This window comes from Abramis brama (assembly GCF_963993115.1).
Source record: "Abramis brama genome assembly, chromosome: 18".
Lineage (NCBI taxonomy): Eukaryota > Metazoa > Chordata > Actinopteri > Cypriniformes > Leuciscidae > Abramis > Abramis brama.
Window position 1 is genome coordinate 29881440 of NC_139980.1, and position 18457 is coordinate 29899896.

At 37.0% G+C, this 18457-nt stretch overlaps 2 protein-coding genes across 2 annotated transcripts; one reads left to right on the forward strand and one right to left on the reverse strand.

Annotated features, from left to right (window-relative positions):
* The first annotated feature begins 261 nt into the window (after positions 1–261).
* parp1 (poly (ADP-ribose) polymerase 1) lies at positions 262–18200 on the forward strand. Its single transcript, XM_084091019.1, has 23 exons — positions 262–542; positions 956–1118; positions 1254–1369; positions 1464–1678; positions 7728–7809; positions 8137–8253; positions 8412–8588; positions 8678–8846; positions 9722–9862; positions 10376–10618; positions 11173–11238; positions 11340–11472; positions 11888–12083; positions 12557–12685; positions 12780–12863; positions 13274–13396; positions 13484–13612; positions 13711–13809; positions 14746–14898; positions 15111–15238; positions 16180–16241; positions 16331–16445; positions 17343–18200. Exons 1-23 carry the CDS (start codon positions 420–422, stop codon positions 17422–17424), a joined length of 3045 nt encoding a protein of 1014 aa, XP_083947145.1. The 5' UTR covers positions 262–419; the 3' UTR covers positions 17425–18200.
* Positions 4024–5145, reverse strand: adorb1a (adenosine receptor B1a; the record flags this gene model as incomplete). The annotated part of the gene is made up of 1 exon (XM_084091988.1): positions 4024–5145. The coding sequence occupies one exon, from the start codon at positions 5143–5145 to the stop codon at positions 4024–4026; it is 1122 nt and encodes a 373-aa protein (XP_083948114.1).
* Positions 18201–18457: the final 257 nt, after the last annotated feature.

The following is an 18457-nucleotide window of genomic DNA, read 5'->3' on the forward strand; positions in this document are numbered from 1 at the left end:
TTATTTGGTTTGTAAAAGGTGTTTTAACCGTTCTGACCAGCAGGCGTCACCAGCGTTTCTCCCATCACTTCATCTAGGAATGAGCAGTTTATCAAGTTAGAAGGAATGAAAAATATCATTAACAAGATAACACCACTGATCCTAACCACTGTGGAAGTACACGTGTCGTAATGTTTAAAACATGTCACTAAAAATACACAGTCATTGTCGGAAAAGTAGCTCGAGTTCGATTAATTCTGCCTGCGCGTATTCTCTGCTCTAGAGGAATGTAGAATCGATTAGTTTGGACTGGTATTCTGCGCGGGTGCTTCTGCACGCGGACTGAGTGCTATTTCTCATTGCATTGTAACGTTAGTTGTTGCCCTCTCTAACAAGAATTAAACCGCAAACGTCCACTTTTCACAGTTATATCTGCAGAAATGGCTGATTCACAGGACGACAAGCTGTACAAAGCCGAATATGCGAAAAGTGGACGGGCCTCTTGCAAGAAATGCAAAGAAAACATTGCTAAGGACTCGCTGAGAATGGCCATTATGGTGCAGGTAATAAATTATGTGCTACTTTGACCCAATGCTGCTATTAAGCATCAGTAATTTGGTGTAAATGCATTTGTATTTTGCAGGTATGCTTTTGAACGCATATTGTAGTCAATGCAATTGCATTACACGTATGTATATAAGTTTCGTAGGCCCAAGAGGAGTTTAAATGGTTATGGAATGATATATATCAACAGTTACTTCATATGGACATCAGTTTGCAATTGCTTTTGATTGACTGAATGACTGAATTGCACATCTCTTATAGTTGGATTCCTGGCTTAATAAACACAATGTTTACTTCTGTAAATAGACTTCTGTAACAATTATGTGCTTGTATGTGCTTTCAGTTTCATTTTGCAAGGAATTAATGTTTTAGTGGATGTTTCTTAATCATCCCGCACCTGTCTATCTCACAGTCTCCCATGTTTGATGGCAAAGTGCCTCACTGGCACCATTTTTCCTGCTTTTGGCTCCGGGCTGCAGTACAGTCACCATCTGACATATCTGGATTTACTGACCTGCGCTGGGATGACCAGGAGAAAGTGAAGAAAGCCATTGAGAGCGGAGGTGCTACTGGAGGTGATTTGTTAAAATAATAGTCCTTTTGACCTAAGCACTGATTTTGTTTGGTTTGATTTGCCATATGGGCTGCAAAGCAGTTAGGATTAAGTCCATAAGTCTTAAATTAATTCATTAATCCTCATTGCTTTGCAGGGAAAGGAGAGCAGAAGGGGGCAGCTAAAGGGGAGAAGATACTGAATGACTTTGCAGTGGAGTACGCCAAATCCAACAGAAGCACCTGTAAGGGGTGTGATCAAAAGATTGAAAAGGTACATAATGCATTATCTATTGTTTAACAAATGATGCTTTTTGAACACAAGCCATTAGTTATTAGTTAATATTTTCTTCCCTGCTGATGTTCAGGACCACATCCGTGTGTCAAAGAAGACAGTGGACCCAGAGAAACCTCAGCTTGGTCTGATAGATCGCTGGTACCACACTAGCTGCTTTGTGAGCCGGCGTGAGGAACTATTGTTTAAACCAGAGTACAGCGCCACCCAGCTCAAAGGATTCGGAGCTCTACGAGATGAAGACAAGGAGGAGCTGAAGAAAAGACTTCCCGCAGTGAAGAATGAAGGGTGAGCGTTCAATTTCTTTTTGCCGTCATGTTGCCTCAAACTGTATAAGCACAGTTTTAGGATGCTTTTTTGTAAAGGTTTTAGTTTTACAAGAAATGCAGCATACCTGTTTATGTAAACTGGACAGGTTTGTGTAGCAATTTCAGCTTAATAGATTTTGTGCGGATCCGCCATATTTTTCATAACAGGAGCAAAGTATCGTTGTCTATGGTCTTTAATAGGGCTGCACGATTAATCGGAATTAAAACCAAAATCACAATGTGGATTAATGATATTATCAAATCACAATTTCTGTGATTTAATTAAATGCATATATTAGGGTTGGGCCAATAGATGCCTGACAGACATCACGATGTTGAGCCGGAATCGTGTCTGTTTATTTGCCGCAGTCCAGAGAGTCCTGTCAGTCGGATTTACAGCACGTTAATTCATCAGTTTCTCCCGAAATACATGAAAGTAAGTGGCCAGTGAACTGGGAGAAGAATAGAGTAAACGTTATAGTTACTTACACTATGTGTATCTGATTTGACTAAAACACGTTGGCAAATTATATTTGAATGGATTGTTATTGCCGCTTCCATAGACACCAGTGTGTATTTTACAAACTATAAATGTATTGTTTTGCTAGTACTTACATGTGTGTTTAAATGTCTGAAACCTAAAATAAACATCAGGCTATGTGGTTGAAAACACTGAATAGTTGTGATATATGACAAGCGCTGAGCGTGTCACATTTTTTGTCGGGAAACTTTTATATTGGCAGGATATTTTTATTCCCGCCAATATAAAAGTTTGATCTTTAATATTTAAAATTTTTTAAAAATTCATGCAGGAATAAATGTTAGTATTGTATTTGAAAAGTTGTACTGTGAAATTAAATTGACACTTTTTATTTTACAGTGAAATATTACAATAGTTGTATTTCTTGTTTTGTTTAATATTTTTTTTATTTAGTAAATATTTATAATCATATTAAAATAATAATAATAACTATTTTTTTTATAGTTATAGTAATATAAAATCACAAAATGTTTGTCCAAATTGTACAGCCATACAAACCTGGAGCTTTTTAAATGTCATTTTAAATCACAATTTTTGTAAGAAAAAAATGTGCTTGCTGCGATAGTTCGTGTTACAGGTGTTCAGTCGCACACCAATAACATCTCTTGCCTACCATGGCACTGACCCCCACTGTCGTTTTCATTTTTTATAGTAATAAAAATTATTTAGTTCAGTTAGAGGACACTACAAACTGACGTTAATGAACAGGGTTGCCACGGGTCTTTGAAATCCTTGAAAGTTTGTAAATAAACATACACAGATACAGGTCCTTGAAAGTGCTTGAATTTATTTTGTGCAAGAAGTTTTCTGGAAAGAAATCCATATTATTCCCTCCGGTCCACTAATGTGTTATTTCGCCAACACTTGCGTGGCCTATGCATACTAGCTTGCATGATTTACCTTAGTTGCGCGCATTTACGAGTTATGTTAAGTGTTTCCCGCGTGAGGTACTTTGTGTTGTACGTTGCCATGACGTTCATGCGCGCAAAACTGTAACAATGTATCTTACAAGGTAACACGATGTAACCTTGCTCTCACTTGAAATGTGTCCCCACATTAAGTCCTTGAATTTGAGGGTATTGGACCTGGAAAGTCCTTGAAAGGTCCTTGAATTTGAAGTTAACCAAAGTGTGGGAACCCTGAATGAGGCAATCTTTAAACTTTGCCTGATGGAGGAGGTAACACTTCTAAATTACACACACCTTCAAGTGCACCACAAGAATGAGGCTGCTGTGCTTATTTGTTTTGTTAATAAAGCCATCTTATTCGTTTTATTAATAAAAATCTATGTTTTAAGTTTGTCATTTTGCTATTTTTGTTGTGTTTTTCATTAAGAATAATAATAAACCCACCATTCAAGCAATTTCCGTCCCCGAATTGACGCTAATTCGAATGCCGTCATTCATAAGCAAATTAAAAGCGAGGTGGAAATGAGGGGAAAACTCCAACGGCAACCCGGTGATACCAGTATTGCTGGAGTTGTCACATGTCGATTAATCGGTGGGAAAATTTCATCACCGTCACATCCCTAATTTCCTCCACTCCCCCCAACCCCCAAATCGTCCAGCCCTAGTCTGAAGTCGTGAGTAAAAAAAAATATTTTTTCTCTCAAATCAAATTGTTTCTTAGAGTTACTCGTAGAAAATATAGGTCTGGATTTATACATCAAATCACCTTAGAATTTAGTTTTTACTCCCATTGTTTTGATTCTTTTCAGTCTTTACTTTAGGACTAGATTAAGTGTTAGCGTTCAAGTTCTTTGGGTGTTGTTGCGTCCCCCGTCATCATGCCTGATGCTCATCACCATCACTGATGCCCCTGCCGCATAGAAAGATAGCCTTGAAGGCTTTTCTGAAGGTTTTCATCTTGTAGGCGTAGAGGAAAGGGTTAACAGCCGAGTTTGCGTGGGAGAGAATAATGGCTGATAGTAGCAGCGGTAGGGGAACGGGACATGAAGGGCACAGCAGCAGGAAGCAGTTTATGATGTGTAGCGGAATCCAGCAGACCGTGAAAAGGAAGAGGACCAGAAAGAGCGAAGTGGCCATTTTCATCTCTTTCTTCATCTTCGCCGTTCCCTCTGTGTTGGTCGCGCCGCCCCGCTCTGCTGCAATCCTCCTCATCTGACGTTTGACCGTGACGAAGATCTGCGCGTAGATGAGGAACATCACCACCAGTGGGGACAGGACGCAGGCGAAGAAGTTGAAGTAGACCATGTAGGTCATATCCACCACAAACACGAAGAAACAGTAGCCCGAATCAGGCGGAGGCTTGTACCAGCCCATCAACGGCACCAGACCGATCAGGAAGGCCAGCGCCCAAGTCACACACAAGACCAGCACTGCGTTGCGAGGTGTCATGAGCCGGTGGTACTGGAAGGGCATGAAAATGGCCACGTAGCGCTCCACAGCGACCGCCAGCAAGCTGAAGATGGAACTCTGGGTTAACATGATGAGCACAGATAACATTAGCAAACACAGATACAGATTGTGCCGTGGGATTCCCAGGTCCGTCATAATGGCGCAAGGGATCGCCAGGGCACCCACGCATATATCCGCCACTGCTAGCGACACCAGGAAGTAATTCGTAACCGTTTGGAGGTTTCGGTTCAGTCCCACTGCAACACAAACCAGCAGGTTGCCCACGGTGGAGAGGAGGGCTATGATGAGCTCGGCTATCATGTAAGGCAGGTTTATTGATGCTAGGATGTTGGGTGCAGCTGTTGTAGAAGTAGTAGTAGTAGTAGAGGTAGTTTGGGTAAGTTTACCTTGCGTAAGTGTGGACATGGTGGACAGGCCATAGGTGAACTGCACAAATGTGTTATTTTCATAAGAGGTGACATTCATAAAAGTCTTGTTGAGGTAGAGCAGAGTCGGCGAGAAAGTGAAGTTGGCGATAGACTCATTCATTTTGACCTGTAGATATACAACCATGCCAGGAAGAAAAACGATGATTGAAAATCAGTTATTAAGCTTTGTATTAAAATGATATAAAATGGTCAGTCTGATTGCCTTTGAATGAGGAATTGACCTTCTGAATAAACCATCAGTCGGTAAAGAAATCAAGAACTCCTCCTCATGTGTTAGTTGAGGGAGTAACACTTTTTTGATCAAGTTTTTGATCAAGTCAAAGTAAAGCAACGAGTCAGTGAAGTGTAGATTGTTTTCTTAGTTATGCGCAATACTTGTATTCAGGGCTTGACATTAACACTCACCAACCCACCAAATGCGTGTGGATTTCAGCAGTGGCGTGTAACTCCTACTAGCCAATTTACTGGGTCAAATTTTATATTATATACATTTTTAATTGTAGTCTTTTAAAAAGGCATCTGAAATAATAAACTAAATGCAATTTAGTGTTGTCAAAAATGTTGATTTTTCGATACATATCAATACTGAAATATCTGACACTCTTCCGCAGGATACACAATAGCAGCTGCGCATTCTCACTCTCTAATCTCTATGACGGAGTTGACACACAAACCCTTCACTCACTCATTTCATTTGTGCCGGATGAATATTGTTAGTGTTACAGGGCTTGAATTTCAGCGTGGGATTGTGAGTATTCAACATAATTTTACTCATTCCCACAGATTTTGTGCTCACTCCTACAGTGTGCGCACATAAAGACGAGTATATTGGCTATATAAAACAGTATAATGGGTCCGTGGGTCAGGTCTTAAAGTGACAGAAGTCTAATATACCGGCTGCCAAATTATGAGATAATATAAAAAATATTTATATAGCAGTTTTTCCCTATGGTATCGATGTCAAAGTTGTGGCCGGTGAAAATGCTAAGTGGATAGTAACTTTGAAAACCACTAGCCACAGTGGCTGGTGAGCAAAAAAGTTAATGTCAAGCCCTACTTGTATTAATATAATAACAAATATATGTTAAAATGTAATTTATTCCTGTGATACAAAGCTGAATTTTCAGCATCATTACTCCAGTCTGATTTGATGCTTAAGAATTTTTTCTTATTGTTATCAATGTTGAAAAAAGTTGTGCAGCTTATTATTTTTATGAAAACTGTTACATTTTTACAGGATTATTTGAATAGAAAGTTTAAAAGAACAATTGATTTGAAACCGCAATCTTTTGTAACATTATAAATGTCTTAACTGTCACTTTTGCTGAATAAAAGTACAAGTATTAATTTCAAATAAACAATATATTATTATTGTTTATTATTATATAAACATTAAATGTTAAAGTAAAACAAAAACAAAATACTTAAAGTTTAGCAAAATATTGAATTTCAAAACATCTAATTAAATATTATGTACATACCAAGTCTCTGTCGTGTATGCTTCGTATTCTGCTTTGAGATGTCACTCGTCGTTTGTTGTTTGCCTATGTTCTGCCAATGCATTTGACTTGTTTGGATCTGCTTAGAAATGTTCTATCCATTAGCAAAAGATGCCACATCTATATTCATTTATTTTCTCTCACAGTGTTGTCTTTCACCTATCAAAATCAGGCTTTTATAAGCCTTTCATTCTAATGGGAAAAATGCTCCTGTTTGTGTTTTTCCCACTATCGGTCATCATTATCGCCACCCAAATGGGCATTAATTACTTCATGGAGGGAAAGTAGGCTCAGTGGTGATGTTGAGATCAGCTTGTTTGTCATGAGGTGAATTATTAATGATCGGCATTATGATGGGCGCCGGACAGAGGAACCTGTCCAGACATGACTGACTCAGAGGACTGATAATCTTCTAATGAGGTCCACTGATAGATGAGCCGCTACACGAGCTCAGAGGAGTCCAAATCTCTCTGTAGGATTAACTCAAATCCACAAGGTGGAAAAGTTCACCATTCAGATCAGGTGATCAGATCATGGATCAGGGTTTGTTTTTTCAAGTTTACTGTGAGAATATCCTATTTACATCAATATAAAGGAGCAATGTAGCAATGTTAAGTTATTTACATATCATTATAGTATTTTATTCATTTTGTTATGTGCTTTTGACATTTTTACTTTTTCTTAATATTTCTATTTAGCTTTATTTTTGTTTTATTTTAGAACTTCAGCTTAGTAATTAGGTAATTGATTTTTGTGTGGTTTTTTTAGGTTTAAGTTTTTCATCTCATTTATATTTTATTTTTTAGCAATTTTAGTACTTCAGCTTAGTAATTAGGTAATTGATTTCTTTTTGTTTTTAGGTTTAAGTTTTTCATCTTATTTATATTTTATTTTATTTCAGCTTTAAAATAACACATGCATTTTGTAATAGTTTTCATAATTAAGAATAGCATCATTATGCAAAAGTATTTAACTGGTGAATACCTCAGTTGATCATTGAGAATCAAGAAACTCTGAGTTTTTAATTGAAATAAGTCGGTTGTTTGCAGCGTATTTAAGTAATGTCCTTATTTCAAAATGACCACTAGAATTTACCATGTGTTTTCATGAAGTGTTTTAGGCTCGTGCATCTGGTCGTCTTTGTTGTTTGTTTTTACAAATGTCTTTTTTTTTTTTTTCTCAGGAAGAGAAAGACCGATGAAGTTGATGGAGGAGTCTCTAAGAAACAGAAGAAAGAAGATGAAAAACTGGAGCTGAAACTGAAGGTAAGAGATGTGTTCTGAGATAATCTATTATTGTGGAGAATTTTTACCTATTAACAAATTAATTTACACCAATATAATGTAGAAATTAATTTTGCACATTTAATCGTTCAAACCCCTATTTGTTCTAGTTGCATTTTATTATTTGCATTTAGGATTATTTTTCCCCGCTGTCACTACAGAGCCGTGACACATGATTGTTGCATCTGTAAAAAAATGTATTGTAGCGTTGACTCCCAACATTTAACTTATTGCTCTTTGTTTTTTCTGTAAATAGTAGAAAATATATCAGCCTAAAAATGCTTTTGTCTGGTTCTTGATGTATTCTAGGAGCAAAGCCAGCTGATCTGGGGAATTAAAGACAAGCTAAAGAAGTTCTGCTCCATCAATGACATGAAGGAACTGCTTATTGCTAACAATCAGGAAATTCCCTCTGGGGAGTCAAATGTAAGTGTGCAATACAGAAAAACTGTATTGACATGCTGATTTGATCTGATGCTCGCTGTCTGACTGGCAATTTCAATAGCAGCATCAAAAGTCAGATACACTATACCTTTATGACTTTGTGTATCATTTCTTTAATAAAAATTTAATTTAATCGACAGGTTGTGGACCGGCTATCAGATTGCATGGCGTTTGGGACCCTGAAGCCTTGTGAGACTTGCAAAGGGCAACTTGTGTTTAAGAGTGATGCATACTACTGTACTGGAGACATCTCTGCATGGACCAAGTGTGTGGTCAAGACTCAGACACCTGATCGCAAAGACTGGGTCACTCCTAAGGTCAGTAGATCTGTGCTCTTTGAATTTCAGCACGTAGTTCTCCTAATCCTAACATGATTGTCACTCCTGACAATGTTATACTTCCTCAGGAGTTCAGTGATATTCCGTTCCTGAAGAAGTTTAAGTTCAAACGGCAGGACCGTTTGTTTCCCAAAGATGCTCCTCCTGCGACTCCCACCCCCTCATCTGCTACTGTGACCTCAGCCGTCCCGAGCATGTCCACTTCCTCCAGTAACAACCTCTCAGAGGTGCCTGCAGGTCAGTGACTCTGAGAGAAACCTTGAGAAATACTGATGCTTATTTAGGAGATCAGTATGAGTCTTTCAACAGCGGATGCCCACACAAATAATGATAGCTTATTAGATGTAAGCTAAAAAAATTTTTTTTTTTTTTTTTTTAATAGGCTATTGTAGTATGTTTTGAATTAGCTTTGACTTTTATATTTTCATTTTTTTTCTCTCTCACTGTGTTGTCTTTCACCTATCACTGTGATATGGGCTTTTATAAGCCTTTCATTCTTGTGGGAAAAATGCTCCTATTTGTGTTTTTCCCACTATCGGTCATCATTATCGCCACCCAATTTAGTTTAACTTGAAGTGCTAAAATAATTGAAACTAAAATAAAAATGAATAAAAACATTTTAGACATAAAAAAAAAAAAAAAAAAAAAACTTAGAACCAAAAAAAAATTAATCTTCAGAAACCAAAAATATTCAAAATATTAATTTAACTAGTATATCGATGATACTATTATAACACATTTTAGTACATTAACTTAAACAACAATTAGAAACGCTGCCTTGGCAACTAACTGAAATAAAATAAGTTGAAAACTATTTTCATTTGTCAATAATACTGACAAATATTGCTGAAATTAAATTAACGCTACATTAATTATGTTGTTTACTTAAAGGGACAGTTCATGCAACAATGAAAGTTTTATTCACATCTTGATGCATATAAAATATGTGGATGGAAGCCTGGCTGATCTCATCTGCTTCAGTCTATCACTTGTATTATTTAATATTCTCTCAGGAACTGATAATTTGGCAAGCAGGATGTTAAGGATTACTCTGCTCTTTTAATTTTTCTGGGTATAAACTAAGAATGTTTTTGTCTGAATGTATTCTCTAGACAAGCCTCTGACAGGACTGAAGCTGCTCGCCGTGGGAAAACTAAGCAAGAACAAAGATGAGCTGAAAAATACAGTGGAAGGACTGGGAGGAAAAATCACAGGCACCGCCAACAAAGCTGCTCTCTGCCTCAGCAGCAAGAGTGAGTGATGCTCTGTAGCTCTTTTACAAACTCTAGTGAGCTTTCTTGCTAAATAGACAGATTTTGTGTTTAGCTGGTTTGCACTGACTAAATTAAGTAATGCCCAATACATTCTTAAAAATAAAGATTCTTTAATAGTGGCATTGATGGTTCCATGAAGAACGTTTTAACATCCATGGAACCTTTGCACTGGACAAAAGATTCTTTATATTATTAAAATGTTCTTTACACTTAAGAACGGTTCACTAAAAGGTTCTTTGGAGAACCAAAAATGGTTCTTCTATGGCATCGCTGAGAAAACCCCCTTTTGGAACCTTTACTTTTAAGAGTCTATAATACAAAATGAGGTGTGCGTGTTAACTAGGTGTCCTATATAGGCCAGTATGTTCTCACAGGAATCGGCGGTCTGCTTCTACTTGCCGATTAATAATTTTGTCCATTCTGATTTTTCGCCAGCTTATTTATTTTTTGGCGAGTCACTTAATAACCCAGTCTGTTCTTCTTGTATCTCAGAGGAGATTGAAAAAATGAGTAAGAAGATGGAGGAGGTGAGGGACGCAGGTGTGCGTGTGGTGGCAGAGGACTTCCTCACTGACATCAAGGAGTCCGGCAAGGCCCTCCAGGAGCTCATCTCCCTGCACAGCATCTCCCCTTGGGGTGCTGAAGTTAAAGTCGAGGCCCAGGCTACAAGCGCGGCCTCCAAATCCACTGGAGCTCATTCCTCAAAGAGTACCGGCAGAGTCAAAGAGGAAAAAGGTTAGAGAGATTTTTCTGTAAATCGTCTTATGAAGCAAGATTTTATTTTTATTTTTATTGATTATTTAATTATATTCGCAAAACATTTAACTTCAATTGTATAAAATATTTGAGATTGAAACAAAATATGGAAATTATTTTGGGTGGGATTTGATTGGGTAACACACGTCAAGCTTTGATATTAATAATATTCTAATAAAATGTACAATATATTAAATATTATATATGACATGTTATATAATTATTTAACTAATATATTGTAATCATTCTATATTATATGAAAATATTTAATAAAGTATATTATTATTATTATTTATAATGTATATAATATTATCAATTTTCTATTACATTTACGTTCATTAAGAAATAAATGAACAAATGAGTTTCTTTTTATTTTAATTTATTGTAGTTTTGTTCTAGGGTTGTTAAGCATTTTTTATTTTTTTATTCCATTTATATAAATGCACTGTCAGAAAGATTTCAGAAACACGCCTACATGATATTTAACTATAATAATTATTTTTGCTGAATAATACTTTTTATTACTCCTCCAGGTGAAAGCAAATCAAAGAAAATGAAACTGACAGTGAAAGGAGGGGCCGCCGTAGATCCTGCCTCAGGTGAGACTGAGTCCTTTCTCCCATAACTCATTCAAAGTCAATATACTATATTTTGATATGCATTGATTGTGCAATGCCTTATTCATGATTTAATTACTCAGGTCTGGAAGACTGTGCTCACGTTCTGGATCAGAATGGGAAGATTTACAGCGCCACACTGGGTCTCGTGGACATTGTTAGAGGGACAAATTCATACTACAAAGTACAGCTGCTGGAGGATGACGTCCAGAAACGGTGAGCCTTGCCCATTTTTGTGATTTACTATGGATTACTGTTATAAAAACATAATTTCATCTCTAACACATTACTATTTAGTACGTCTATATACAGGCAATTTAAAAAAATGTAATTTATAGTAATTTCATACGGTATATATGAGTTTCTTAGACTTAAAAGTAAGTGCTTTGCCAGCTGCATATTTTTATCCAACACCTGCTTCAAAACCTTAAAATATTTGTATATTTATGCATGTTTCCCATAAGGCATTTCTCTTATAAAAGTGTGAATTTATAGTACAATAAATGTAGATTAATCAATGCAAGCATTTTGTAATGTGCACATGTTATAAGGGAAATACCTTTTAATTATTTTATATCAGCAACTGCACCAATTTCCACTTTTCTTGAGCATGCTTGTGTTGCTTTTTCAGATACTGGGTGTTCAGGTCATGGGGTCGAGTCGGCACCACCATTGGGGGAAACAAACTGGACAAGTTTTACGATAAGAACTCTGCTATGGATAATTTTTGCAGCGTGTATGAGGAAAAGACAGGGAATTCCTGGGCCTCAAGCAACTTCACAAAACACCCCAATAAGTTTTACCCCCTTGAGATTGACTACGGACAGGTAAGAACTGGGACAACATGTAGCCAGAGAACGATTGGACATGAGTTTGATTTCAAAAGCATTGCCAGAATTGTGCATACATTCTTTATTATTGTTTTAGTAGGGCCTGTCAACATGAATTAAAGGTCAGAAAGAATGAGCTAGATTTGTGGTATGGGAAAGAGGCCAAATATATTTTTAAAAAGTATTTTTGGGACAAATCTAACTCCAAGATCAAAGCAATCTGCATAACATCATGAAGCCTCAGTTGATACCCAGGTCAAAATGTAATGATTATTTCACTAAAAGAAAATAATTTTTTTTTTTTTTTATTGTGTATTTTGGCAGTTTTGACACATTTCCAAACTTTGGTTCCCATACTGAAAGCTTTTTTTTAGAGAAGAGGTATTTCTTCCAGGTCAAAACCGACCCAAATGCATTGAGAGTAAACAAGTTGATTATAATCTACCTTTTTTTCACATATATTTACCTAGGATGAGGAGGCTGTAAAGTTGTTGACTGCAAGCGCAGGCGCCAAATCCCAGTTGGCCAAACCCATCCAAGACCTCATCCGAACGATCTTTGATGTAGAGAGCATGAAGAAAGCCATGGTTGAGTTTGAGGTGTGTTCACTTCCTTTTTTTATTATAGCAAAATTAAGAAACGCATGTCTGTGGTCATGGATGTGAATGTAACTGGGTGTAATTTCTCCTACAGATTGACTTGCAGAAGATGCCTTTGGGAAAACTAAGCAAGCGACAGATCCAAAGTGCCTATTCCCTTCTGAGCGAGGTCCAACAGGTTGGTCTTAGTGTTTCTGAAACTATATTTTGGTAGTCCAAGCCCAGTTCTTCAGTATAAGTATAAATAAGTTATCCCCCTGGTTTCACAGACAAGGCTTAAGATAGTCTCGGACTAAAATGCATGTTTGAGCTGTGGAATTGGCATTCGGTGCCGCTTTTTATAAAGGTAGAGCACCAACTGCTACACTTGAATGCTGATGCAACAGCTGTTTTCTTTTTTTTATCCCTGCTGATCTATGGTCTAATTTGCTGTCCTAGTTTCGGTTTCCCTTTTTGAATGACGAAAATATTCATATATTTTTTGACTTCGGCTTGGTTTGTCCCGGGCTTAAGCCCTGTCTGTGAAACCAGTCCATCAAATAGCTTCAAATATGCACTCCTTTTATTTTAACTCATTTATTTCTGTAGGCTGTGGCAGATAGCTCTTCAGAAGCACTGATCTTAGACCTGTCCAATCGCTTCTACACACTGATACCTCACGACTTCGGCATGAAGAAACCACCGCTGTTGAGTAACGTGGATTACATACAGGTATGGCTTGGGCAACTGTCAAAAATATTGTCTCGGCAGCATTCTTGTTGTGATGTCTGTCTTAAACCTGTTGCATATTCTTTATAGCAAAAGGTGCAGATGCTGGACAACCTGTTGGACATCGAGGTGGCCTACAGCCTGCTACGGGGAGGAGTGGAGGACAATAAGAAAGATCCCATTGACATTAACTATGAGAAACTCAAAACCAAAATTGAGGTAAAAACGTCTTTCATTGCAAGACCAGTGAATTTTCCTTTGCGGCTAGCATTGATATAAACATGCTGTAGTGTTTGATACTGATTTTGTGTTTCTAGGTGGTCGACAAGTCATCAAATGAGGCTGAGCTTATCCTACAATATGTGAAGAACACACACGCTGCTACTCACAACACCTACACACTGGATGTTGAGGAGGTGAGATTAACGCAAAAAAAAAGTCTACTATACGGTACCATTTAATGCGCACATTTCTGAGGCCAATATGATTTTAAAAAAAGAGCTGAAAACCCTGTTTTCACAATCTACTACGTGCCTTCTGTCATCTGATTAATAGTTTATACTTTTTAAGTGTAAAAAAGCACCTTTAGTATAATTGTAAAAAAAAAAAAAACAAGTCCCCCTTCAGGTTGTGGTACTCTTCTTTTTTCTGTGTAGTCTTTAATGATTTAAGAATAATTTTTATTTTGTTAGTAATATTTTAATATGAACACTTACTAGACTGAAGCATCTTAGGTTTATTTGATTATCCATACATCTTTTTTTTTTTGAAAAAATCTATCTAAAATGTGAGTATCAAATATGATACATCAGGCTTTTGAAGAACTTATTTTTTATACATCTCTCATTCAATGCATTATACAGTATGTTTTGCCTCCCACACTAAAAATACAGAGCTTTGATCATAAAACTAAGCATTTAAATTTTAACTTACTAAGACGTTATTAGGTGTCCACTGATATTGATATGCATTCTATGCTAGTAGTCTGCTATACTGCTGTAAAGATCTCACTGATTTAAATTACGAGCTATCAGAATGTCCTCGTCTTTATTTTAACACATAAATATCAGCATCTGCACCAAATTGCACATTTTTGGGTCTCTAAATATTTGGGTTTTTTTCCTTGTCGAGTGTGAGCTCTATATTCTCTTATATCATATTATATGAGCCATAAAAGCCTGATGTATCAAATATAATTTAACACACATGCACATGCATACTACTTTGTCTACTTTTTTCTATTTGATTTTTTTCTGACTTTTTTCATATGCCAAACTTTACAGGTTTAACTGTAAACTGTAACACCATAGCTGCAAAATAACACATATTAACACACGTTTTTATACCATTAGATCTTTAAGATCGACAGGGAGGGTGAGTACCAGCGTTTCCGCCCCTTCAAAGAATTACCCAACCGACAGCTGTTGTGGCACGGCTCCCGCGCCACCAACTACGCGGGTATCCTGTCTCAGGGTCTACGTATCGCTCCGCCTGAGGCTCCAGTGGTAAGTTTCTGCTCATCTAGTGCCATTAGCAGCCTCTCTCTGAAAAATGAGTACGCAAAAATCTTCTGGTTGATTAATGACTCAATTAGAGCAGTTTCTTTCTTAGTTTATGCATAATTTATTATATTTGTTTTGCTTTGATATAAAACACACATTTGCAATATGGCTGTACTCTAATGATATCGATACTGATTATGTGATCTTTAATACAGACAGGTTACATGTTTGGCAAAGGCGTTTACTTTGCTGACATGGTGTCGAAGAGTGCAAACTACTGCCACACATCCCAGGCTGATCCTGTTGGCCTCCTTCTGTTAGGAGAGGTTGCCCTTGGAAACATGTGAGAGATGCTCTTTTTGTCCTAGTTTGTTTTAAGTCTCCTTTTGTAATTATGGTATCAAGACGGGCTTTCGCACCGGACAGGTCTAGGAACATTTTCCTGGTTGCAATTGCACCGCCAGTAGGAACTCTGAAGTGACGTAAGCCACGCTTGTTGTTGTGACTTTTATTTTGACGGCGCGGCTGACCTTTATTTTGACGGTGCTAAGAACGCCAGAGCACACAGTGCTTACATTCTCCGTGTTCATTAGTTTATGATCTGTCTAACAGTCCTGTCTAATACAATATTAGATAGAACTGTTATACATAGAAGATAGACATTATATGAAAAGGTATTGGCGTATGCCCTGTGGTTGATGTCCAGTGTTGCTAGCTGAGCAGAAATACATAATCATATTTTGCTTGGACCCCTCAAAGTTGAGTTGGGTTTTTTTTGTTTTGTTGTTTTTGTGAAATTTTATTACAACTTTTACAATACAACTGTTTTCTATTTGAATATATTAAAAATTTAATTTGAAGCTCAAGAAACATTTATTATCCATGCTGAAAACAGCTGTGCTGATGTTTTGTCTGAACCATGATACATTTTTTTTCAGGATTCTTTGATGAATAGAAAGTTCAGAAGAAGTGTTTATTTGAATTATAACTCTTTTGTCACATTATAAATGTCTTTACTGGGCAATTCCACGCAAAACTGTCACATCCATAACGCCAACTAAATACAATGGCATTGTGTTGGCGTTATGGATGTGACAGTTTTGCGTGGAATTGCCCTACTGTCAATTTAATGCATTCTTGCTCAAAAGTATTAGTTTCCTTCTTTCAGTAGTGTTTGTCACCACTTTTAGGAAGGCAAATGATATTTGAAAAATGAAGCCCTTTTATGATTTGTTGCTGAGTGCTCTATAAAGATCTGATTTTGAGTTTTATTCTACTCTAAAGGCATGAACTGAAGAAAGCCTCGCACGTTACAAAGTTACCAAAGGGTAAACACAGTGTAAAAGGTACGGTGGTTCTTCATTTAGAAAGAAATTTTGTAGTTCTGTTTTTTTTGTTTCTGACAAATGTTTTACCATGTTTTTGCTGTCTGAAGGTTTGGGAAGAACTGCTCCGGACCCAAGAGCTACTGTATCTCTGAATGGAGTGGACGTTCCGGTGGGCAAAGGCGTCAACACAAACATTGATGACACAAGTCTGCTCTACAACGAGTATCCTTTAATTTTCTGTATTATTTGCCTCCTTGCTGTCTTTCATCTGTTGTTTTACATAAATATGCATCTTGTATATATATTTAACAGTGTCTATTTTACACCAAGTGCAAATAGCCCATCTTTTGTCTGCAGATACCATTTACACTAACTCCGCCCAGTCGCCCACTATTGTCTGATTGAACCAGACAAAATTATAAAATAAATCCTGCTCGTAACAGCGCAAGGCGGATGGCGCTAGCTTTTGATGTGACCGACCCCAGTTCGAATCTGCCATTTTTAAAACTCATTCTCATCCCTTTTCCCATCGCATATCAGCTCGGAGAGAAGTTTAAAAAAATTTAATTGCAGGAATAAAGTGTTTAAGGCAGGGGTGCCCAATCCTGCTCCTGCCGATCGACTGTCCTGCACAGTTCATCTCCAACCCTAATCAAACACACCTAAAGCAACCAATTAAGGTCTTCAGGATCACTTGAAAATTAAAGGCAGGTGTGTTTGATTAGGGTTGGATGATGAACTATGCAGGATTGGGCACCCCTGGTTTAAGGGGTAGGGTTAGGAGTAGGTGTAGCGGAGGTAATGTCAAGTACAAGTAATGTCCCAAAAAAGCAGCATCCAGTTATAATTATAATAAATACAATCATGTACACTGAATATGTTGTTATTACTGCACACTGTTTTATAATATACTACTACATAACACTGAGGTGCAAACGGTATCTGCCACAATTTGCACTAAGTATAAATAGCATCTAACAACTATTTACACTTAGTGTAAAGAAAATACTTTTATTTTCATTTAATGTAAATGGGATATATCGCTATTAGCTGCTGTCTATATTTATATAACTACACATTCATCTTTCACTGTTTCCCTTGACTCAAACTTTCCTTCAGGTACATTGTGTATGATATTGCTCAGGTTAACCTGAAATACCTGCTGAAGGTTCGCTTCAACTATCAATCCTCTCTCTGGTGAGACAGCGGGTCAGATCTGCCCATGTGGACAGGCTTTTGGACTCCACTGAAGCTCACTGCTACCGCTTTAGCACCAAGACCAAGCAGCATACGAGTTGACAAATGGTTAAATCAGTTCTCTAGCGCTTCAGTAACACATTCCCAGTTGCTCTAGTCTGTTAGTTTGGAGTAAGTTAAGTGGCTATATCTAAATCTTCATTTGCAATCACAAATTGTATCACAGCATTGTTGCAAATGTTGCAGGCTTTGGTATATATTCACAGAAATGATTGGACTTATCTGTGGAGATCTTTCTTGTAAGCTACCAACAATAATAGGTAGACAGTCTTCCATTTTTCATAGACTTTTTCTTTGTTTTAATACTTTTGCTAAACCTGGAATCAGGTTAACTGTAACACATGTAGTGTACATGTTTTTGGTTGTCTTCTCAATATAAAAAAGGAGAAAATGTACAGTTTTAGAAAAAAAAATTGTTGTAAGCTAGGATATAGCCTGCCATGAGTGAGTAACCTTTTACTAGAATTGCCATGTTTGGACAAATATTTTGTATGTTAAATGTGTACTGTCCTGGTTTTGCTTTTCAGTTTTCTGTCCCATGCGAAAATGTACTTTGGCCAACTAAAATTGCAATGTAAAGCTAAGAGCAATGGCTGCTGCTGTACTCACACACCTGTAATATTTTTTGTTTTTTTGGGGTAAACGACACAATTTTTGTGAAAAAGAAGCCTGCGTCCTGACAAACGTCTTTGCTTCATAAATAAAACAGGTTTTGGCTTATTTTGTTTGAAGCTCATTTATTTCTGTCAAACACTTCCATAATAATACAAAATAAATAAATAAAATCATGTTTTGCAGGGGTTAATATAATAGATTTTTAACAAAAATGTACTGGAATAACCTATTTCTGTACATTATAATTACAATTGCTCAGTATTTGCATTCACGACATTTGTTCTGACTATATCTTTATGAAAAGTTATTTTGGGTTTACTACAAAACTTTGGCATTTTGGTGGATGTCTTATTTGCATTAAA